General features: G+C 39.3%; 3 protein-coding genes and 1 non-coding gene across 5 annotated transcripts; 2 read left to right on the top strand and 2 right to left on the bottom strand.

Annotated features, from left to right (window-relative positions):
- The first annotated feature begins 71 nt into the window (after nt 1-71).
- cfap276 (cilia and flagella associated protein 276) lies at nt 72-2,820 on the top strand. The gene is made up of 5 exons (XM_003448220.3): nt 72-285; nt 2,028-2,141; nt 2,225-2,340; nt 2,419-2,513; nt 2,691-2,820. The coding sequence occupies exons 1-4, from the start codon at nt 211-213 to the stop codon at nt 2,504-2,506; spliced, it is 393 nt and encodes a 130-aa protein (XP_003448268.2). The 5' UTR covers nt 72-210; the 3' UTR covers nt 2,507-2,513; nt 2,691-2,820.
- Nucleotides 2,821-2,867: 47 nt separating this feature from the next.
- Nucleotides 2,868-14,089, bottom strand: smc5 (structural maintenance of chromosomes 5). Its single transcript, XM_003448141.4, has 24 exons — nt 13,828-14,089; nt 12,591-12,732; nt 12,226-12,278; nt 11,848-12,010; nt 11,623-11,757; nt 11,361-11,501; nt 11,098-11,259; nt 10,849-10,920; nt 10,437-10,692; nt 10,137-10,291; nt 8,429-8,542; nt 8,227-8,321; nt 7,956-8,088; nt 7,486-7,659; nt 6,854-7,023; nt 6,600-6,723; nt 6,277-6,399; nt 6,071-6,196; nt 5,833-5,928; nt 5,163-5,267; nt 4,928-5,047; nt 4,437-4,616; nt 4,002-4,097; nt 2,868-3,319 (listed from the first exon to the last, which is right to left on the bottom strand). Exons 1-24 carry the CDS (start codon nt 13,992-13,994, stop codon nt 3,185-3,187), a joined length of 3,237 nt encoding a protein of 1,078 aa, XP_003448189.1. The 5' UTR covers nt 13,995-14,089; the 3' UTR covers nt 2,868-3,184.
- Nucleotides 14,090-16,036: 1,947 nt separating this feature from the next.
- Nucleotides 16,037-16,406, bottom strand: LOC112843388 (small Cajal body-specific RNA 2). Its single transcript, XR_003215719.1, has one exon.
- A 1,397-nt stretch (nt 16,407-17,803) lies between these two features.
- On the top strand, nt 17,804-22,790 carry zgc:195245 (protein FAM107B). Of its 2 annotated transcripts, XM_005478132.4 has the most exons (5): nt 18,553-18,713; nt 20,240-20,267; nt 20,637-20,733; nt 20,849-20,993; nt 21,122-22,790. In XM_005478132.4, exons 1-5 carry the CDS (start codon nt 18,690-18,692, stop codon nt 21,221-21,223), a joined length of 396 nt encoding a protein of 131 aa, XP_005478189.1. In that variant the 5' UTR covers nt 18,553-18,689; the 3' UTR covers nt 21,224-22,790. The 2 variants fall into 2 exon arrangements, with proteins under 2 accessions (XP_025757757.1, XP_005478189.1); XM_025901972.1 differs by lacking the exon at nt 20,240-20,267 and having other exon boundaries at nt 17,804-18,713.
- Nucleotides 22,791-23,661: the final 871 nt, after the last annotated feature.

Genomic DNA, 23,661 nt, shown 5'->3' with positions numbered 1-23,661 from the left:
CACACACACACACACATATAGATATATATAGCTTTGTGATAAACCTTCACACTGATCACCGTTTTCCTGTGAAAGGTTTAACCGGAAGTTTGCTGTTGCTGAGAAACCGGGTTGTAAAGGTCTAGCTTTAGCTAGAGTCGTTTAAAGGCCGCAAAAAGAAAAACTCAAACAAAGTCATATGGACCATTGTTTGTAGAACGTCTTCTAAATATGTCAAATCGGGATCCTTTCCCCTCTCCGAGGGTAGAAAACGACCTCACTCTCAGCGGCTACAGGCCGCAGCAGGTGCGTTGACTTTAATAACTATAACTTTATATCTGATTGATGTCAGCAGAAGAAACTTCAGAGAGGCGTTACTGTTGCTTTGTGTTCAACAATTTATACCAAACTGCACATTTGATCACGAGTAGCACTTTATTATTGAGAGTGTAATATGTTTTTCTTTGTTTTTTGTTTTGTTTTTGTGAAATAAGGCTGTAATTTACTTGTAAAAGGTCAACACTTTTTTTATAGGAAAAAAGAAACAAGTTGTAAGTAATTTTAAGAAGTGAGTAAGTACCGGGTATTTTAGCCGAGAAAATAACGATATTTCCAAATTTTGCATGATAAATATGGTGTTTAAAAAAGAAAAGAAAGAAATTACACATTATTTAGTGTATATGATATTTTTGTTTGCACCATACAGTTTTACTCATATAAGAATGTAATGACTGTTTTGTCTTTCTTGAATGAACTAAACAGAACAAGATCAGGAAACTGTCATAAATGTGACATGGTGACCAGACACAGAGCAAATAATAATAATAATAATAATAATAATAATAATAATAATAATAATAATAATAATGATGATGATGATAGCAGTTCTAATAAAACAAAACAAGCAAACAAATGTGTCTCCCTTGGAAAGTCTTTTTCTGAGAAACATTTCCACAAATAAAGATAGAAAACACACAAGAAACACAAAACAAACGTTTTGTTTGTTTTGTTTTGTTTTTTAGGTAATTTAAATTACATCTTGATTTCACAAAAACTATACTGAAATTTTACTTTACTCTGGGGGAATTACACCCTTAGTCGCAGGCTGTATTACAAGTGTTACTTTTTAACAACAATACCATCTGGGGCTTATAAATATAAGTATAAATATATACATAAATATTCTAACACATTATATTTTTGTTCTTTAGTTTCAGTGTTTTGACACCTGTAAGTTTGCTATTTTCTTAGTCTAAAGGATTCTGTTCCACAGCTTTAAAACTTTTTGGTCTGTTTTGAAAAACTGGGATGTTACAACCAGTGTTTTCATTTGGACCTAATTGTTTTCATGAGAAGGTCACATTTACTCCTCAAATTTGGATCTCTGTTTACATCTCACACATAGATTTTTTAGTACTAACATAAAATATTTGATTTCAACATCATATTGTAATATCTATTTATCTATTTTTAACTTACATGTACATAAGTACAGAGCCAGAGGAGCAAACAAATATCTTGTTGTCTGGATTGGAGCAGATTATTTGGCTCCTTTGTTACTTTTATTGTTATTTTAAAATATTAATGACATGTTTTGTTTTTTTAACTTACCGGGGAACATGGTGACACAGCGTGACTCAAACAGTCCTAGTATTCCCCTGCTCAAATTATGTATAACCACTGCTTAAAAGTGTGATAAATAATTAAGGACTGAAAAGTAGATTTGGACACGGGTACCTAATCCTTATAATGTCACTTGATATGTAAGTAACTGATAAATGAAGTCAATTAAATCTAGGTATGCAGTATTAAAAAATACATTGTAAAACATTTCGAGGCATGTTACCTGGTGCTCTTTGCTTAGTTATTGTTATCTAATGAAGTTATTAAAAAATTGAACTTAAATAAGAATTACTAAAACCATTTGTAAGATTTCATTCTACACGGATGTCGTTCTATGCTTAAAAATGTAAATAAGTTTTAAATTTGGAATCTATGCATATCATTTCTTTACTAATTTGGAATTAGTGTTTTTTCTTATCCTGCAGAAAAAAACTTACAATAAACCAACTCACATCGCCCAGACTGAGGAACCCTGGAGTCGCCTCCACGACACAGCCACTGTGGCCAGCACCCAGCGGAGTATTTTGAACTGTATGCAGGTATGTTGTCAGCATTCACTTATGAAACCACAGAAAGCCTGAAGTATCTCTACTTTGAACGACTGCTCTGTACTCAACCTCAGACTCCAAACGACAGCCTTGACCTTCAGCTAAACGCGGTCTACGATCACCACAAGAACTGCTTCTGGAGCAAGAACCAGATTTTGTACCAGAAGGAGACTGTCTCTGAAGACCACAGGCGGGTGTTTGTGATGTGATGGCAGTGGTGCATCAGGTAGTTCAACTGTGTTAACATTATTTGTATGTTAATTAACAGGAAAGAGGCAAACTTAGAAATGGAGGAAGCAGAAAATGGAATCACAGTGTGGGTCGACAAACAGAGGCGTTCTATTCGCATCAGCTGACACACAGGTAAAGCTTGGTGAAACCAATCACAATGAAACGCAAATTTATCATCAGCTCAGAGAAACCTAATACTTCTAATACTGCGACTTCAACCCAAATCCACTGACCCTGGGAGGAGTGTGTCTTTGTCTGGAGTCAGGTGTGTCCAAATACAAACACAATGCACTTATCTTTGCTTCACAGGCGTCTTCAGACAGGGGGCTGCTCTACAAAGCACAACAAGAACTTCAGCTCAGCATGAAGCTTCAACAGCTAACATCTCTAACAACTGCTGACCTCGGCCCTGAAAATAAACGAGTTCTTTCAATGCTTCTTTATTCTGTTTGTGTTTTTCATTAAAGTGAGCATTAACAACCCGTGTAGAAGAGAAACAGCAGAACATTTTATTCAAATATATAAACACGAGCAACTGTTAAAGACACACGAGACAAGATATCGGCTGCATAAATAAGAAAATGTGCAAATGATGAAAACGGATAATATTATTTATAAACACTTTTCTCTTAATCTTTTTTATAATGCCCAATACCATTAAAACAAAACCAAAAAACTGCAAAAATGGCAGCATTAAAGATTCTGAACATTAAGTGACAAAGTATACCCAATAATTCTTTTTTAAAAATTATAAACACTCCTTAAAACTAGAGTTTCAAGGAGAACAGGTCAATCCAGAGGGCTCATGCCCTGGCTTTTCTTTCAAGACACCGTCTGACGAAAGCCCTCTCGTCCCACTGGTTGGGGGAGAGCATGTGGGGGCCGTTATGGACGCAAAGGATGGTCATCTCCTCGGCATACGTAAGATTCTGCAGCAGCTGCAGGCAAATACAGCAGGAAGAAATTAAGAGCACAGAGCTGTTATGCATTCATATAAAACAAAACAAAAAAACATTTCAAAATTAAACAAAATATAAAACCTTTTAGCCAACAATCGACTGTTTACATGACGAGCTGTTGGAGAGCAGCACTATTATTATTTTTTCAGTCCAACAACCATATTTATTTCAGGATACCAAACTTTCAGGGAGATACGCGATATGGATAGAAGTACTGCTCAGTCAGGAAGCTCCCGGTCCACAGTTTTCATGCTGATGTTAATGTCAGTGGAGGTTTGGAGCTCTGTGGTTACTGAGTCAGCAGAGTGTTGGTGACTGTGAGCATTATGAGCAAACCTGCTATGTAACTGCAAGTGGTCTGCCACTTCATGGCTGTGGTACCTAACTTCTTCCCTGATGAAGTACCAAGTAAATACCCATTACAGTTGGAATTTGGTGGCATACTATTATCTGAATACAGTGAGCTCTTTAGAACCCATTCTTTTACAAACATTTGTATGGCTAAGTGCTTGATTTTATATCCCTGTGGCAATCTGACTCAAAGATGAAGTGATGCAGCCCAATACTTTAGTCCAAACAGTCTGACTATTAGCACATAAACAGCTGCTTGGTAGCACTGGGACTTTCAGTCAGGCAGTCTGCATGAACATAGAACACTTACTTTAGGTGTTATGAAGAAGTACTGGGACGTTGTCTCTTTGCAGGCTGTGCGGACCACAATGTCAAAGACTCTTCTTTCATTTACAGGATCCATTCCCTGCATAAAGAAACAGGTGGGCTCAGACTCTTTAATAAAGGCAATTGATGACTACTGTTGTGTGAATGCCTGTCGGCGTGATCTGAGTTCTATTTATTAAAGTTGTTAAAATGTTAATTTCATGAAAGCAGCGGCACATGAGCTCTGGTCTATTCAAATCTGTCTGTGTGAAGTGGTTTGCGCATAAATGTGTGTATGTGTGAATAAGAAAAAAAATCTGCCCACAAATCACGACAGCAAAGAGAAACTCGTACCCGAGTTTCCCAAATAATTACAGTACCTGCAGCTCATGTGCAACTTTGTTACGGTCACACTGTTGAGACTGTGTGTAAGAACTACCTGATTGATCTCATCCACCACTCTGAAGGGACAGCGGTTGAGCTCCTGCAAAGCCATGAGGTAAAGCATGGTGGAGACACTGCGCTCTCCTCCACTCTGATGGTAAGGCGTCAGCTCGTGGAGCTGGGTGGTGGCGTGAAACTTCACCCGGATGCGGATCCCGTACTTGTCGTACTCCTCCTGCGGCAGAAACACTCAGTATTCTCTTTTTTTGTTTCTAAAGACACTCATAAAAATCTTATCCACTCACAAAAAAAAGGCTCAGATCATAACTTTAATCATCAATAAATCTACTGAATTATGCATGTGAGTACAACCGCATGAGAGGTAACTGTCCTACCACTGATGAACTGGACAATTTAAGTTAAATTATTTTAAGTCCAGAGAGGACACTAATATATTCAGTTAAACTAAATTCATGCTGAATTATGAAGAAATATGATGTGAAAAATAATAAGGCAACCCCCAGTGTGGTGCGACTCTGCGATTACCTCATTCTCTGAATGCAGATCAACTTCTCCTGCACACTGCATGGAGCGAAAGAAAGCACTGAACTTCTCATTTATCTGTTCAACCAGATGTTTCAGAGGATTAAGCCAGCGTTCCTTAGCCTGTGACACAGAAGAAAAAAAGTCCAAATATACACATCATTACACCCCAAGAGCCATTCTGTCGCACAACAAATGATAAACTGGACAATTTCTGTGAAACCAGGTAATCACTCACCTCAGATATGTTCTGTCGGTAGGCATTCAGGGCGTTGCTCTTTTCTTCCAGCTCTTTCTCCATTTGTTTAATCTCCTGCTCTCTCCTGTTGTACTCATCGACAACCTTTCAAGTCAAGAGAGGTGTCAGGATCAATATTTGTATATATTTACATTTAATATTTCAAACAAGAACATTAATGGAATAAACTGTTAAGTAAAAATAAAACTAATTGTCTGAACAAAAGGGCATTTTTAAGTTCTAATGCAGGGGTGTAAAACATAAGGGCCGGGGGTCAGAATCGGCCCAGCAAAGATTCCAATACGGCCCACTGGACAGTTAAAAAAAAAAAATACAAAAAAACCCCCACAAGCTTACAATTTAAATCATGCTGATATTTGTTTCATTTACTACAGAAGCATTTCCTTATTATGTAGAAAAATAAGAAATACTGTTGCGATTGCCCTTCTTTTTCTTTTCTAAATGTCTAGTGAACGTTCTTCCTGCTGAAAGAAAGAGGAACTTTACTTGTCCGGCCCACTTAAAATCAAACTGTGGCCCACAATTTGACGTCCCTGTTCTAATGCATGCTCATTAACATTTCCAAACTGCTTTCTTACTTAAGTTACGACCACGCTGAAGACAGAAGTCCTGCAGCATAAATGAAAACCTGATTTCTATGCGTCCTTACATTTTCACTGAGGCCAGTGAAGCACTCGGCTCTGGAGCGCTCCTCATTCAGCATGGCATCGACCTCATCCAGCGTGTCGGGGAGCTTGCTGAAAGCCTGATTTAACAAAAAAAAAAAAAAGAGCTGTGAACTCCTTCATTTGAATTTTAGGCTCTGAGGAGCTGTGTGACTAATAAAGGTATATCATATCATATCATATCATATCATATTCACCAATAAAACTGTGAAGAACACTCACATTACGCAGGTCTTCGGGTAATGACTGATCAGGCTGCATCTTACAGATCGCCTTTGCTCTCTTCAACAGCCCTTTGCACTGGTCTGTCAGCTGCACCTTTCTCTGCTCCAGACGGCTGCATTTTTGCTTAAAAAAAAACATGACAAGTAAACATAAATCAGCGATACAAAACCTCCCAATCCTCAGAGAAAGGCCTAAATACTTACATCAGTGGTCCTCAGGTCAGAGGCACCTTCTCTGCAGTCATTCTCGAGCTTGTTCTTCTCTGCCGTCAGTCCCACCGTCTCCAACGCCAGATGCACCTTCTCCATCGTCAGCTTGGCTCTCAGCTGAAGGTTATGCAGACAAGTGAATAGAAAAAAAAGAAGAGACAGTTCTGCAATCGTGAAATCGTTTTCACTGACAAATTATTTAATCGTAGATGTTTTCAATAATATCTGCTATAAAGGTGATATAAAAACAGAGAGGGGTTTAATGCCATTCTACCACAGCTAACACAAGCAATGCAGTCAGGTTCCCTGACTCATACCTTCATTTGGGCCATGAATGCAGTCACTATGGTCACTTTCTCAGCATTTACAGCTGCAATTTTCTCTTTAGTCTCCTCCTCAATCTTTTTCAGGTCAATAATATTCTGCTCCATCTGCTTCAGACTAAACACAGAGGAAGAGACAGATGAGTTTTTGAAATCTCATAACCAAGCTGATGCCTCTGTGAAGAGATCATTTAAAACATATGACAAAAGTCACTGTTAAGCATTTTGTCCCTTTAATTGAAGCTTACCTGTCCTGTTTGGTACTAATTTTCTGCTCCAGTTGTCGTTTTTTCCCCTTTAGTTCAGAGAGACGCTTCTTCTCTGCCAACAGTTCATTGTCACGGCGGTCCAGTGCAACAGCTTCCTTCTGCAAGGCCTTCATCCTCTCGTCGATGTCTCGCAGCTTTGACTCACAGGACTGGTCGCACAGGAGAATGAAGCACATATTTAAAAAAACGTTTGCAGAAAACAAGTGAAAAGTAGGTCAACTACGTTTTACTAAAGTGTGCAGTTACACACAAAACTTTTTTTCATCAGTTTTGCATGAAGGGTTTTTGGTAATTCCCCCCTTAAAACAAACCCGGCTCATTTTGCCTGCCTAGTATTGTCCAAATTGCCTAACACTCAAGCAATCAACCCCCTCAATCGGACATGCCCCTCAGTGTTTCAGAGCACATTTATTAACAATTTTAAAACCTAATCTTATACACTTGGTGAATTTTGTTAATCCTTGAGTGGTTTAAAGCACATTTTTCTGTTACATGACAAACTCAAAGCGCACATTTATTACTGCTTTACACGGACTTTAAGCAATATAATATACTGAAATGTCTTGAGGTGCTGCTGTCGTTCCAGCTCTCTTCACATGACTGTTTCCCACCTTCATCTGCTGCTCTAGCTGCCGTTTCTCTTCAGCATCCACAGTGATGGTGAGGTACTGGGAAGGGTGTACCGCAGAGTTGCTGGTGCTTATCTTGTTAGAGTAAAAGGACCTTTTGACAGTGTACCTCTCCTCTGTTGTGTACAGCACCTTGAGGTAGGGCTCCTCAATCACCTGAACAAGACAGATCCGGGTCAGTGTCAAAATCTTTCCACCACAAAAGCAATAAATACAACCGAAGTTAAAAGCAACGGACTCCCAGGAGATTTTGATGTTAAGGAGAACGATGTGGGGTTTTATTAGTTTACATTAAGAAGCTTTTTTTGTTGTTGTTGTTTTACTCTAAACACACCTCTCCTCATTTTTCTGAATAGTGTTATTTTGCAAGCTTCGCTGAGAGAAGAGATTACATTTTGAACAATATTCACCTTTTTTTTGTTACTTTGAATAATGTGAGAAGACAAGCGTACCGTTTTAATCATGGATTTGGTTCGCTCATTGCCCACTGGCACGTCATGCACCCTGTACTGGTGACAGAGGTAACTCATGACCTCATCGGGGGCGTCAAACATCTCTCGGAGGTAGGTGAAGAACCCAAAACGCCTGAAAGCCAGTAAGAAGAAGTAAAAAGACGCAACAGATGCACGGATACGTCAGGATAAAAAAGAACACACACACAAAAAAAAAAAAACAATACTGTATAGATTTTTAAAAAACTGAACTAAATTTATTTTCTCTCACCTCAGGGACTCAATATTTCGGGATGGCGGTCGCTTAGAACATGACTCCTCCGGAGCACAGATGGAGTTCACCTTCAAGTTCATCTTGTCACGGACCTGAGGGTCACCACAGATCAAACTCATCATTAGCTTCACTAAAATTTCTAATCGGATGAAATATTTTCCTCCAACCAGGCGACATCGGCAGCCTGCAGCAGTCTGACCTCGATCATAAACTTCTCCATGTCGTCTTTCCTCTGGAAAACGAACGCACGGAGGTCGTGGAATGAGATGTGGTTCTCCACATACTTAGCAAAGCGGTGATCCTTCACATTGATCTGTAGAATAGAGAGCGAGTTAAGGAAAGTAAACCAATCCATCACTTAACAAGGAAATCTTCGTTTATCCTGTGAGATGCAATGTGTTTGGTAGGGTGGTTCAGTATCATATCATCTGATATAATGCCAGTTATGAATTTTTAAGTGATGGAAAAGTGTCTCATCACACCTCGTGCCACTCTGACAGTTAGACTCTGATGGTGATTCAGCAGCTAAAAAAGGAGCTACTACAACAAACTCCAGCAAAGCACAACACTAAGAAAACTGTTCCCGCTGAAGGTGGAAAGAAACTTGTTTCACCACTTTAGTCAAACAACAGAGGATCACTAAGACATTTGCAAGTTACACCTGAATTATACTTCTGTGTCAGAGCTACATTATAACCGGAATCACGTTTTAGCCAAAATCCCTGAACTGGGAGTTCTGGCAACACTGAATAGGGTGTGTTCATTCTTTCTCTTTTGCATTAAATAGTGCCTGAGTCAATTTAAAGTAGTACCTTGTATACAATATTCAAATGATAAACACACACACTAGTGTTAGGCAACAAGCTTACCCTCCCATCAAGGCCCAGCTACACTAGTTCACGTGTTTTGGCACTGCCAATGATTGAACAGTATTTGGAAGAACATTTTCGAGGCCCTGCCATTGTTGCAGAATCACTGTAGTACCTCTCCATCTCCAGAGTAACTCAAAGTATCTTAGAAAAATGTTTTCTACGCTGCAGTTAGAAAAAGTGAGGTAGAACACAGTGAACTCTCTGTGAAACTTTTGAGTGACTTAGTCGTCCTTCATTGAATATGTTAAAAACAGCCATAAAATGGAGCCATTGTTTGAATTGTGGTACATTTCAACTGATTGTGAGTAAAGGAGAACCCCACCCCATTCATCTGTACTATGTTTGTCTTATGAATATCCACCCTAGTGTGTTTTTCTTTGTACCTTTTAGCTGTAATCTCAGGGGCTGGGTGTGTGGAACATTTTTATTGTTTTTGTCTCTTATCAGAGACAAATAAAGTTTAAAAATTTTCACGGAAAGCACCACATAGGCTACTTTCGTGCTTATGTGTCACTGTATATAATGCTGTGTCACTACTATTGCACAATAATGCTGTTGGCACCTTGTGGCAATGGAGTCATGCTCTGAAGCAGCTAGTCTGCCATTAACGACAGCAGCTTGTTGGAAAAAAAGAAAGGAAAATATATTTCATTTTGTTTATACTAATAAATTCAGCTGCGTGCAAGCTGCAATCACTGATAAAACATTATTCCGTTTTTTTATAACATCCGTGAAATATCATGATATAATTTCCCCCCCTCTTGAACCATTTATAAGCAGTATATGATCATTTAGTAAGTGGCTTTTCTCAACTGGAAAACAGAAACATGGCTGAAATTCATCATTAAACATGGAGAAAGAATCGTGGGATTTAAATGTTTTCAGATACGAGTTGTTTGTTAAATCAGAACCTGATCTCATGAGTTTGTCTGGGGGTTTTTTTTTTCACTTCTATAATTTAGGGCTGTTGAAAACACATGCCTACACTAAGCAGTTAAAGTGCAGCACGTCCTGTCACAGTTCAGTGAAACTCACCACCAGCATCATGGGCTCGTAGACGTTTCCACGAAAGAGTTGCTTGTTCTGTCTGAGCCACTGGAGGGCAGTGTGTGTGTCCCTGTGACGTCCTCGCAGCTTCTCCTCTTTGGCATTCATCATGTTGTTCATGTCATTGAGCTTCTTCTCCAACACTGGTAAAGAAAATAGAACAGAATCTACATGTAAATCTGTTGTACATAATGTGCTTTTGTCAGCGAAATGTGCGCCCAAAAAAAAAAAAAAAAAAAAAAAAAAAAAGACATCTTTGTTTATGCAAATTGTTTGTGGGAAGCTCACTTCTGGATTCAGCACAAAGGTTGTCCTTCTCCCTGCGCAGGTCGCCCTTCTCCCCTTCGATCTTGGCTCTCTCCTCCTGAATGCGCCTCAGATCAGCGTTGACGGCGTTGATGCGCGGGGTTACATCAGGCTGGTCGCCAACTTTGGCAAGCTCCGCCTTCAGGTCTTCGATGGTTCTTCTGGTGTTGCTGATTCGCTTCTGGTGGTCTTCCTCCTCCATCTGCTTGAGTCTGCATTTTTGTTTAATATCGTCAATCTGCAGAGAGGAGTGGAGAGAGCAGTCGTGTATTAACAAAAGTCTGCTTTATGTCAATTAAGTACAAAGATAAAAAGCACAATGTATTATTAATTTCTTCTGTAACAAATGTAAAACCAGGAATGGGGAAAAAAAACAAAACACACACAGCCGCACCTCTTTGTTTTTTCGATCCAGCTGATCTTGTTTCTGTTTGCACTTCAGCGAGGCTTCTTTGATGGCAGCAGTCTGAAAAACAACAACCTCATCTTCACCACCATCATTACAGGACTTGTGAACTGAAATTGCAATATGAACTTATTTTACAGTCTCTAATTCAGAGTTCCTCTACTACAAAAATAATGTATCACTGCATCTGCTCATGAAACTGGACCTGTTACAGAGTACCAGCCTTTGATTTGTCACCTTAGCCTTTATCTGTGCCTCAGTTGGCTTCAGCTGCTCCTCAATCTGTTGGATCTTCTTCACCATGGGCGCCTGGGTCTGCTTTAGGCTTAAAAGCTGCTTTTTCGCCTCGTCACGCTCCTTCTTCACACCCTCAAGTTCCTTACGTGTGGTCTCGTACTCCTAATATCACAAGGAAACAGAAACAGCTTACACAATTAATTCAGTTTCTCTCTCCACATGTGTACTGTGCTCATTTCTCTTGTTTACACTAGACCACTCACCACCCATGGTTTCTTCTTCTCGAGCAACTCGATTACATCCAGATGCCTCTTTTTTTCGTAGTAACGGTTTACATCGTGTTTATTCCTTTCATTTCGCTGCTTGGCTTTCTCCAGGAAGCTTGCTTTCTCCTTCACAATGTTCTACAAAGAAGCAAAGAGCCATGTCGCCTTTACATGTCTTTAAGAGGAGGACAACTTAAAAAACAAACAGGAATGAATGAACATCAAACTTTGCCTGTTGGATCACTAGCTTTGAGCTTACCTCCAGTTCTCGTTCTTTGTTGCGGAAGTTTTTGAGCTCACAGTGGTATTCATACATCTCTGGTGGGCCCACTGACTTCTCAGTTGCTTCCAGCAACTCAATTTTGGACATCTTGGCAAACTCGCCAACTTTTTCCTGCATGGGGAAAAAAAAGCCAATAAAACAGGGATAAAACTACATATTGCTGCATCTATGCAGCTTTATGTTGCAGTGGCATAAACATACCTGAGGTAGAAACTGACAGAGGTTGCTGACTTGGATGCGCAGAGCTTTGACTTCCTCTTCCACCGCCTTCTGGCTGCACTGCCGATCATTCAACATCCACAGAGACTGATTGTTCTCCGCATGTATCTCTCTAAAAATCACTACGTTACCACCTCTTTTGTACCTTCAAAAACAAAAACAAAGTGTAGCATTTAGAGTCATATAACTATGCTGAACATGATAATGCAGGTGATGTAACAACTTCTGACAAATTTTCCTTTCATTTTTGAAAAGATGAGGGTTCAGAATTCAAACTTCTTGTCTGAAAAGATTCATGAAGAATTTCTGAAAACATGTAAAGAGTAATGCAGCGTGTGGAATGTATTTCACATAACTTACAGTTCAATTTCAACATGGCCTTTTTTGCAACCACGCTTGACATAGAGCCCAACCTTTAAAAAAAACAAAACAAAGTAACATTCAATAATTATCATCATCATCATCAACAAATGCAGTATCTGCTATGTGAGCTCAATTCAAAGTATCATATTTTGACTGATAAAGGGGCAGGGAGATGAGAAACAACAGTACATGTACTGCAAAAGGGCAATGAAAGATTTTCATAGAGGTATGCTTATCACCACCTACAGCTTGTTTACCAGTCTGCTAACATTGTGTTTATTTTCTGATCTTTTGAAAAGAAAACAAATCCGAAATAACTTTGGAGTGCATCAATCAATGACTTGTATTGCTCTGTGGCTTACCTTATCACCTCTGCCAAGAACAGCTGTCTTGCCAGCCAGACACAGACAGATGGCACACACAATGCTGGACTTTCCAGTACCATTGGCCCCGACAATCATGTTCAGATTAGGTCCAGGATACACCACAGAGTAGTCGTACGTCCTGTGAGTACAAGGTAGACAATCAGGGGTTTCCTGCAGTGTTTTAGAGTAAAGATGCTCCATCTCGCCTAAAATCATTGCAATCTACACTAACAGTACAAATGAACGTAGTAACGTAAAAGTGGCAATACTGCTATCTTACACTTCAAATGGCTGTCTGTTAGTGAGACCTGAAGTTTCATACATACAGTACCTGTTCATCTGCTCATACTGCTTAAACATTTGTGACAGGCAGACTCAAAGTGAAATACCTATTTACAACCACTCTTATCCCTGCACAGTTACTGCAATTTTGGAGGCAAGTTGACAATAATGCAAATATGTATTACAGATTAACTAGTTAATAAATGTAGAATAGTCTGTATAACAATGAATGTTTACTTAGTCTGCCATAATTTTCATTAAAAAACTTAGAGGCAGGTATGGATGACAGTAAGATGAGAATTTATACCAGTAACTGACTCTTGGTTAGTTTTCTGAGTGGAAAAGAAGCTCTGAACAGGTTATCATCTACCGCTACTTATCATCTGTGAGTGTGAACATGGTTTAGAAACAGACTGAAAAAAGGGGATGTATGCAACTCGCTGTTAAGCTCCACTGCCAGACGTTTGAAGTCCTGTTTTTTTATACAGAATTTATAAGACTGAAGGTACAGGATTTTTATTGACTGGCTGGATTTGGCACTTTGCTTTAAGCTAGAGCTGCTTGTGATTCTCGCCCCCCTTGAAGTAGAAAGCAATGGAAACATAATGAGTCATCATGAGGAACCCCTTCTTTAATATATCGAGTCTATTTTAACACCCGCCTTGAATGTGACCCCTTAAATCGTACAGTTAGCTCACTAAAATACCTCATTTGGACTTAACTGTAGCTGCTGGACCATATAGTCGGTCTGCAGCAGCTTCCCTCAGTGGGTCTACGACCTGCTCGTGTTTACAGAGCCCAGGGTTTAACTTTTAATCGCATACTGGTGGCAAATGTTAGCATATATGCTATCTAGGTCATCTGGCTGTAGCTATCAGCAGGTAAATCGGGGTGTTCCGGCAGTTTCAGTTTACAGACGTTGACCGATGACAACTGAGGAGCAGCAACTTACAGGAAGTTCTTCATGGTGATCCGAAGTATGGATCCCTCCACATATCGACCCTCCCCCTCGAGTCCTTCGTCCTGACTGTCCGTGAAAATGCTCGATAAGCTTTTACTCGAAGTTTGTGAGCTGCTGTTAATGTGACTGAGCCTCTGTCGTTTGCTGGGTTCGGCCATGGTGACCCCAAAAGGGAACCCACAAGACAACCATGCACGTTCACGCACACGGACAGACACCTCGCGCGCTTTGCCCAGTTGCTGCTGAAAGCCGGTTGGACCAAAAAGATCACGTGTATACACAAAGGCGACCACAGCGCCAAAGCTATCGCGAGATATGAATTTTACCCATACGATGACAAACGTACAGCATGCACCTAAAATGTTTGATTTCCAAGTGATAACATACTATATTAGAAAATAAAAGGAAAGTAGAAAATACTCGAAAATATAATTTAACACGTGCAGGTGATGCATGTTGTGTTAGCGTTAATACGAAAGATTTCTAATGAAGTTCGCAGTTCAGTTATAGGGAGTTCTAAATGTTATTATACCCTATTATACCTATCTATGTATCTATGTGTATCTATGTTGACTAGTTTCCCCTGAAATGCAAACTGATACTGGTCCAGGGAGGATTAGTATGATGGATTAGTGCGAACTCATACAGGTGAGAGTTTAAAAAAAAAAAGTGTTAAAAGGGTTATAGATTTGAACCAATACAAAAACACGCTTGTTTGGTTAATTGGTGATTCTGAAGTGGCTTTTGGCATGATGGTATGATGCTTACTCTACCCATGGAGTGCACCACCTTTCACCCAATGTCTTTGAAAGGCTCCATGAATGGATGAGAATGCCAACATGACAGCTGAGCTACGGATTAAAGAGTTTTCACACCAAGGACATGAAATTAGTGAAACAGATGAGAATAAAATGACACCAGATGAATGTCTGAACCTAGTTATGTGCCACTATCAAAGTGGTAAAAAAGTAAGCGCTAAACCTCCATCGCACTGTGCAGCTACAAGTGTCATGAGACCATTGAGACAAAAGTAAACATTTGCTCTCTTAATTATCTTGTACTAAAAACAAAGAAGCTCTGAAGAAATTTTCAAGTTATAATTTGACTTACTTACATTCAAAATCATTTGATATAAGAGTAAAAGCTGTGAAATTCATTTAGTCCTAAAATACAAATTGTAGCCAAAGTGGAACATTTTGAAAATTCGAAAAGTGCCTAATGGGCTTTTTCAAATTAACATCTCCACAGGTCAAAAACAGAAATGTCAAGGCAGTTAAACTGGTCAGAGCAACCACTTAACACAAAACTAATGCAATTTAATTAGTGGTAAACTAAAATGCACTTTAAAGGAGGTCATAGTGCTGATTCGGGGTTAAAGAACTATGCACAGAGAAAGACAGTATTTTATAAAGAAAATAAATACACAAAACGGCAATTGTGTTTTGTCACTTTATTCGTTGGATGATAACTAGAGCAGATTTATCATATTTAGTTTATATGTGGGGATATTAATGAAACCTAAAGGTTAATGAGACTCCTGGAGGCCCCAGGTGAGGTTTCCTCGCTGGCCTGAGACAGCTCCATATTCAAGGCACTGATTTCTGTGCCAGAAGAGTTTCCAATAAACTTGTTGGAGGCGTTACTGAAACACTATTTTCCAAATAAGGTTAAAAGGTATTTTATTCCTAAAGACTTTGAAATGGAACGAGTAATCAAAATTAAGAGTTATATCTCAGACACTCACCTACATAAAGTAAAAGAGCTACATTGGAAAATTTTCCAACATTTTGCTAGTAACCTTGTTTCGCCGTAAATGTAAATATTTTAAAGCCAAGCTCGTTTTTTTATTTTTGGAAAAACAATTAAAGCTTGTACAGTCAATCTTTGAAAATAAATACAACAGAAGTCAGCCCTTAAATGATCTTCATTACTTGATTGAATTAATCCGGTATAGCTCTGTTCCCACTGTCCCCCTTTCCCTTTGAATCGGTCGCTTTAAGGGAGAAAAACTGCTTTTGACTGAAGAAGCAACTTTAGGACTAACACGTCTAACTGTTTTTGTTTTTACCAGGAAAACTAGCGTTTCGTAAGCCTAGCTTTCCTGGTATTTCCACAGCTTGTCTTAACCGTTAAAATAAGCAGTATGTGACGAGCAGCCGTTTCTTTAGGTCGTGTTCCTCCACGGTTCCTCCTGCTGTGGTTAGATCAGAATCGCCTCTGTACTCATTGACCACTGCGAAGCTTGAGATGAACTCAAACTCTCACAGAGCTAGTATATCTGATCAATTCATCACCTCTAACCACGGCACGGAGCGTGGAGGCCCTGAAAGTTTCTGCCGGCTGCACATCGCCACGAAGGCTCGCGAGCGCGTTTCCTATCATCTCCGGTCAGAGCAGAGCCACCTCAGACCGGATCAAATAAGATCAGTGTGTAGGTTTTTAAAATAAACACAGACACGACACAGTCACACATCATTCACGCACTCACTCACTCACTCAAACACTCGACTACTCATTCACAAGCCATTCAAACTATGAGGAACACGGAGCTTCCGCTTCCGGTTTAAAGCCAAAAGCCGCATGGGATTATGGGACATCGACTCCGACGATTATTGATTATTTAGCGACATCACGTGGCCACCAGTAGTAACACAATATACATAAAACAAAATTATAAAACCATCACCCAAATCCCCAAATATATTTCATTGAATTAATTCAAATGTAGGTAAAGCTTTTTAAGTGTTAAAAGGTCTTCATCTTCTTCTGGGATCACCACAGCAGATCACCTGCCTCCCTCTTACACTGCCCCTAGAATCCTACTGTGTTACACCACCCCTCTGCATACCCTCCTTCACTACATCCACGAATCTTATCAGAGGTCTTCCTCTTTTCCTCCTGCCTGCCAGCTCTATATTCATCATCTTTTGTCTTTCATCCATTATCCCTGCCCAAACCATCTCTAAAATTGTTTCCAAAGCTCTCAGCCTGAGTTGTCCCACTGACGTTATTTATTTCTAATCCTTTCCATCCTGATCACTCTCAGTGAAAACCTTAACATTATCAACTGGGCCTCCTGTGTTTTTGTTAGTCCCATGATCTTCTCTCACTACCATCTTGCAAACCTTCCCTTTCACTCACTGTGCTCTACTTCTGTCAGAAATCCCCAACACTCAACCCTCCCTGCACTCTCTTCTTCACCTCTCTTGTGCAATGTCTGTTGCTTTGGATGGTTGATCCCATAAATTACTTCCTTTTACCATTATTTGCTTTTACCATGGTAAAAGCAAATAATGGTAAAAAGAGAGCGAGAGAGAGAGAGAGAGAGAGAGAGAGAGAGAGTTATGTAAAATAAGTTTAAAATATATTTCATTTTGTTCTTGCATTTTCTTACTTCCTCCAGTTAATCTTACACTCCTGAATAGAGAAAAATTGTCAGAAACTTCCTGTGGAAGTTTTTGTTGGTCTTATATTATGTTATGTAATAGAATACTTTCTAACTGTTCCCTTTGGCAAATTCTGTGTCTTTATGAGCCAGCAGAATATTATGCTGTTTGTAAACTTATAATAATAAGAATAAAGATTTATTTTAAAATATAATATATAGTAATCTATGTATGGAAACTTACATATATATATATATATATATATATATATAGATATATGCTGGACTATATATATATATATATATATATATATATATATATATATATATATATATATATATACATACATATATACATATAGATAGATAGATAAAATGTAAAGTATGTAGACTAAACCTCACCAGATGACATTTCAGCTTTTATTTATAGAACAAGAATAATCTACAATCCATTCTTGTTCTTGTTTAGTGTTTATGCCACAGATACATTTAACATAACTATAATGGACCTAACAATAATAAATAAATACAAAATAACTTGTTTTGTAGGGTATTTGTAAGCTGAAACACAGAAATAGATACAGTATGTGGAAGTGTTTGTTTCCTCAGAACTCATTAAGAAAAGACTGTGCTGTGACTATACATACACTGATACACACTTAAATACATGCAGTGTGCTGTATGTGTGTATCATCATAAGTCTAACCTGAATAAAGCTTTTAGTCAGTCTTGTTTTTTAGTAAAACATTCAAACCTCCTGAACTGCTACAAAAAAGTGACTTTAAAGTACAAATACATCAGCGCATGGTTGAAGATGTAAAGATGTGAGCACAGTGACACAAACTTTCACAGCTCCTGTTTGAGAGTGAAAACACAGTCATTCACAAACAACAAATAACAATGCATTCACACAGTCTTCTTGCCCACTTTGATATTTGTACCAGTTTATTTACCAGTACCAGTTTCTTATAGATCTAACCAGTAAACATTCACAAAGTTTATGGCAGGAAATTTCCGGCTGTACTTGGGTTTTCTACGATTGTCTCAGTCCCCAAACTGTAACAACCATCACCATATTATGTTTCTTTGAAGACCTTTGTTGCTGGACTCTCTGTCAGTACTAATGGGCTGGGAGGAAGAGGAGTCGACTGGTAATAGTACCGTGTTAGGTTGGTTTTAAGCTGCATTTGTGTCAGCGGCAATTACCTAATCTAACATCCTATGCCGTGTGGGGGTTGTGAAGTAATCTAGAATAGCGTAATAAGATTTCACTGTCTACTACCACTATTGACTACTGCTAGATGGCACATTGAGTCTGTGGATCTGTCATCAACAACATGCTGGCCTTGGATGCAGCAAGGAAAAAGACGATCGACCGATGGAGTGAGGACGTGCAATTCTTTTAGCAATGGACTAAAACAGGAACGCCGCTGCTGTGCACAAGACAGTGGGCCTCCACCATCCTGCTATGGAGGGATCAGCTGTAAAAAAAGTGAGTTCTTTCTAGTTGTTTACTTACAGCGCTGCTATAAGTCTCAGTCCAGTGAGTGAGAGATCAGTGTCTGGTCTGATGTCCATCTGTCAAAGGTTTAGTTCACCTTTGGTCAGACCACATGTGTTGCTTCAGTGGGCTTACAGTCAAAGTTTATTGTGATTAAAGTATGTAGATGTTATGTAACTTTTCATATGATGGACACTTTGACCAAAAATATATAAACTGTGCCTTCTTACAGAATCTTGTTATTGCAGATTAAATAGTATTGACGCTAATATTCAACAAGTTCATTATAGTTCTTTTTAATCTCTGCTATTATAAAACTACCTATGTTAGCACAATGTCTGTTTTCATTAAAGATTTTTCTGCATTTTTCTGTGTTTTAAACACAAAAATCATTGTGCATATTTTAGCTCCCCGATGGGCATTTAAATGCTGTCTCGAAGTCTGAATTGTTCTGATCAGTGAGGTGATTTGAACATGTGATATAATATTATTGCAATGTCAAAACATTGCTGTTCAATCTTTGATCAAAGTCACATCTGAAGTGATTACATAACAAGGTCATCTTGGGGCTGGGATGGTTTTACATAAGGACAAACAGCCTGAAAATACAAGGCAGCTGTGTTGAACTTCCTAAGAAGAATAAAGTATTTTAATCTGACAGCAACATTATAATGATTACTGGTCAAAAAACGTATCTTTAGACTGATTCAGTCCAACAGACAGATTGTTTAGTATCACAGAGCGGCATCATCGAGCTAACTTCTGACACTTCAGAGCATTTCTGCAAGTAGGTGAGAGCTTCCTGTAATCCATCTGAAACCTTCAGGCCTTTATTGGAACAATGGCTTCCACCAGGCCTTACACCAGACTGGTTATCTCCCCTGCAGGGGCCCAAGAAGGCCCTGAACCTGGAGGCTTATAACTACAGCAGGAATAGTAAAAGGCACAATACCAAATACAGAGTTTGGGATCATATTTCAGCTGTTGGACTTGTTTATGTCAGAGTCTTGGTCTTATTGGCTTGCCTGACTTTGCCTGAGAAACACGAGTCATGACAGCATCTGCCATCTGCTCCCTGGTCGCTGTAATCTGTGTCTCCTGGCTATCTGGTTTCAGTGGGTGTGGCAGAAGTAAACGATTGTGTTACAACCACGTTTTTCTTCCACTGTAAGTGGCCTGACTCTGTGTGGTTACATCATTTTATTTGCCACTACAAATAAAGCTCTCTGTCACACACCAAAACTGCATAACTACCTCTCTGACAGACTGGCAGAGCTGTTATGTCACCTTCATTAAACAAAGCTCACGTACTTAAGCAGCACAGCAGGCACGGTCTTTTTTAGCCTTTAGCTAATTATACCCTCCGTCAAATGAAGGGACGATCACAACAAAGATGTTTTGACAAACCAGGCTGTGTGCATCAGTGTTCACATGCAAAGTAATTAACTTGTGAAATCACTAACAAAGAGCATTGTTTTTTCTTTTTCCCTTGTTTGACTGCATATGACATTTCACAGAAACTGGGATATGGGCTTCTCAAAAAAGGTAGTTTAAAGCACAAATGCTGAATGATAGATTAGATTTGATCGATAGCAAAATCATGTATATGTTATCAATCAAATATTGCTATCAGTCAAATATATAGTCGTTGTAGTAGGATTAGAATTAGCTAGAAATAATCATCTTTTATATTAAGTAGCTTCATCCATCAGTACTACCGGGTGAATGAAGCAGTGTATTCTGTGTTTAAAATGACATCGCCACTTCGATTAAATGTTACAATTCTGTATCTCCAACAATCAAAACTATGAGGACATTCTGTTACCATGTGATAGTTAATAACAAGGTAGAGTCAAACTTGTTTTTTTCACATTTATGAGCTTTAAGAAGAATTTTGAGTTGGTCCATCCACAGGTGACAGCAGCAGTGAGCAGAAGAAACTCAACGGCTCCTCAACAGAAGCGCCGAGCTATCATAACCTGCACCGAGAGCTGCTGCTCAGCCATAAACGGTACGCCAAAAACTCCTTTTACTCTGTGGTCTTAAAGTAGTCACCCACTGAAACAGAGATTGGCAGGAATTTTGTGTTTGCATGTGTCGGTAAAACCGTAGCTCTGACTTTGAAGGGGTCTGCTGCTGGAGGAGAAACCGGAGCTGAAGCGAGTGTTGGAGCAGCGCAGACTGGAGCTGCACAAGGAGGCGGAGATGGCACAACGACAGCCCTCAGACCTGGAGATGGAGCTCCGCAAGAGGCAGCAGAAACTGCAAGAGGTAAGAGGCACATAACTGAGAAGAATTTCACCAAATACTAACAGAATACAACCTAGCTCTTCTCAGGCTTTCTCTTTAACTTTGTGGATATTTTGTTGGGATAAACTGGTGTCCTTCCCCCCCAACAGTACGAGCAGGAGGAGATCAGGCAGCGAGAGAATCAGCAGAAGATCCCAGAGTTTGTCCGTGTGAAGGACAACCTGAGGCGCACGCAGACGTTTGAGCAGTGAGGCCCTGAGGCTCTCCCATCAGCCCCCGCAGCATCTCACCATAGTGGCCCTAAATCTGGATGTTCACAGTCTACAGAACTACATCCCACAGACACCATTTTGCTTTACAATATACTTTGAGTTATCACATTTTGTATAAGCAATCACTCATACCAGGCTAACATGTAATCCAGAAACACACTATTTTGCCAAAAGTACTCTCTTGTCTGTTTTCATGTGCATATGAACTTGAGTGACATCCCATTCTTAATCCGTAGTATTTAATATGATCTCAGCCCACCCTTTGCAGCTACAACAGACTCAACTCATCTAAAAAGGCTTTCCACAAGGTTTAGGACTGTATTTATTGGAATTTTTGACCATTCTTCCAGAAGGGTATTTGTGAGGCGGTCCATCATTAGTTGGATGAGAAAGCCTGGTTCACATTCTCTGCTCTAATTCATCTCAAAGGTGTTCTGTCAGATTGAGATCAGGACTCTGTGCAGGCCAGTCAAGTTCCCACAAAGTTGGGAGCATAAAATTGTCCAAAATTAATTGTTATGCAGAACCATTAAGAGTTTCTTCACTGTAACTAACGAGTCAAGCTCAACTCCTGAATACAGCCTCACACTATAATCTTCCACTACCGAACTTTATACTTGGCACGGTGCTGGCAGACAAGTACTGTTCTCCTGGCAACTAGCAAACCCAGACTCAAGCGTAATTTGCCACTCCAGAGAACAGGTCAGTACTGCTGTAGAGGCCAGTGGCGGTGCGCTTCACACCACTGCATCTAACGCTCGTGCTTGGTTACGTGAGGCTTGGATGCAGCTGCTAGGGCCATGGAGACCCATTTCATGAAGCTCTCTACACACTGTTCTCGAGCTACTCTGAAGGCCACAAGAAGTCTGGAGAGATTGACTGCAGAAAGTTGCTGACCTCTGCGCACTTTGCACCTCATCATCCGTTGACCTCGTCCTTGTGATTTTTAAATGACCTACCACTTAGTGGCTGAGTTGCTTTCATTCCCAAATGTCTTCCACTTTGTTATAATACCACTAACAGCTGACTGTTGAATATTTAGTAATGAGGAAATTCCACAAGTGGACTTGTTGCACAGGTGGCATCCTATCACTGTACCAAGCTGGAATTCACTGAGCTCCCGAGAGCAACCCATTCTTTCACCAATGTTTGTAGAAGCAGTCTGCGTGCCTAGGTTCTTGATTTTATACACCTGTCGTCGCGGAAGTGATTGAAACACCTAGAGTGAATATGAATGAGTGAATACTTTTGGCAATATAGTGTACTTTCATAAAGTCAGTCACAGTTCTTTTTCTGATTGGGAAGTGAAATAATAGAGAAAGCTCGCACTGAGTTCTGAGTCTGGATTTTTCTTTTATGTTTTTCTATGCTAATTATACTACTTTTTTTTCCAAATTAGTTTCCCATGCTTCTTCCAGGATCAAATGAGCATGAGATATCAGTTAAGCCTGATTCTGTCCTTTGTAAAGACCATTATGCAACTGCTGGGAGGAACATTTTCAACTGAGCTGTTTTGTATGAATAAAAATTCCCCAACACTGCAAAATATGCATGTTTGCTTATTCTTCTCTGTCATGACTTTGGATTTTTTTTTTAGTGTGTCTGAGTGCTGTGGAAATGAAAGGTTTATAGCTTGCTGTGATGTTTTGTTGCACTGGACACCATTCAAAGCACTGGGGACTGATTTGCATGCTGCTCCACTCCCCGAGGGCTCTCACGGTTCTTTCACATGGATATGGGACTTTGCTTAATTAGCTGATCTTTTCATTCCATCACGCCATGAGAGGAGAAAGCACAGGCCATCTGGAGAAGGCTTTTCATCATCTATAGACTAGGAATACCCAAGGGTCACTGATACAACCGGCTGAGGGCACATAGCAGTAGCCAGTTTGCTGTTTCAGAATTAATTTTAAGTAGTTTTAGCAATTATGTCATACACAAAAGAAACCCACATGTGCAAATTGAATTAACAGAACAACTTTAAATGTGCAATAACACATAAGTGCTGTACTTTTAAAGTTAGATGTGAGGTAACATTATTGTATAATTGTACGCATGCAAATAGGCTAAAGGCTATTCTCATAATTTTAACTTTTTTATATAGTTTAGCATTTCAGAAGTTACACACATGTAATTTGTGTAAGAACTTGAGCACTAGTTGGTTACAGATGTCAAATAAATGTAGTGAAGAGTAAAGGTGCAACATTGTCTAAGGCGCCAAGTAGCCTACCTGAGCAAAGTAATAATAAAAGGGCTAGCATCAAATATAATAATAATAATAATAATAATAATAATAATAATAATAATAATAGTAATAATAAATTTAAGCGAATTACATGGAAATGAATTACAAAGAAGATCACATGGTAATATAGCTTTGTGGAAACTAAACAGCAATCAAAATTATATTTCTCTGT

Source organism: Oreochromis niloticus, linkage group LG20, assembly GCF_001858045.2.
Source record: "Oreochromis niloticus isolate F11D_XX linkage group LG20, O_niloticus_UMD_NMBU, whole genome shotgun sequence".
In the NCBI taxonomy this organism is placed as follows: Eukaryota; Metazoa; Chordata; class Actinopteri; order Cichliformes; family Cichlidae; genus Oreochromis; species Oreochromis niloticus.
The sequence above is the reverse complement of the archived record's forward strand: the minus strand, read 5'-3'. Positions and strand labels throughout refer to the sequence as shown.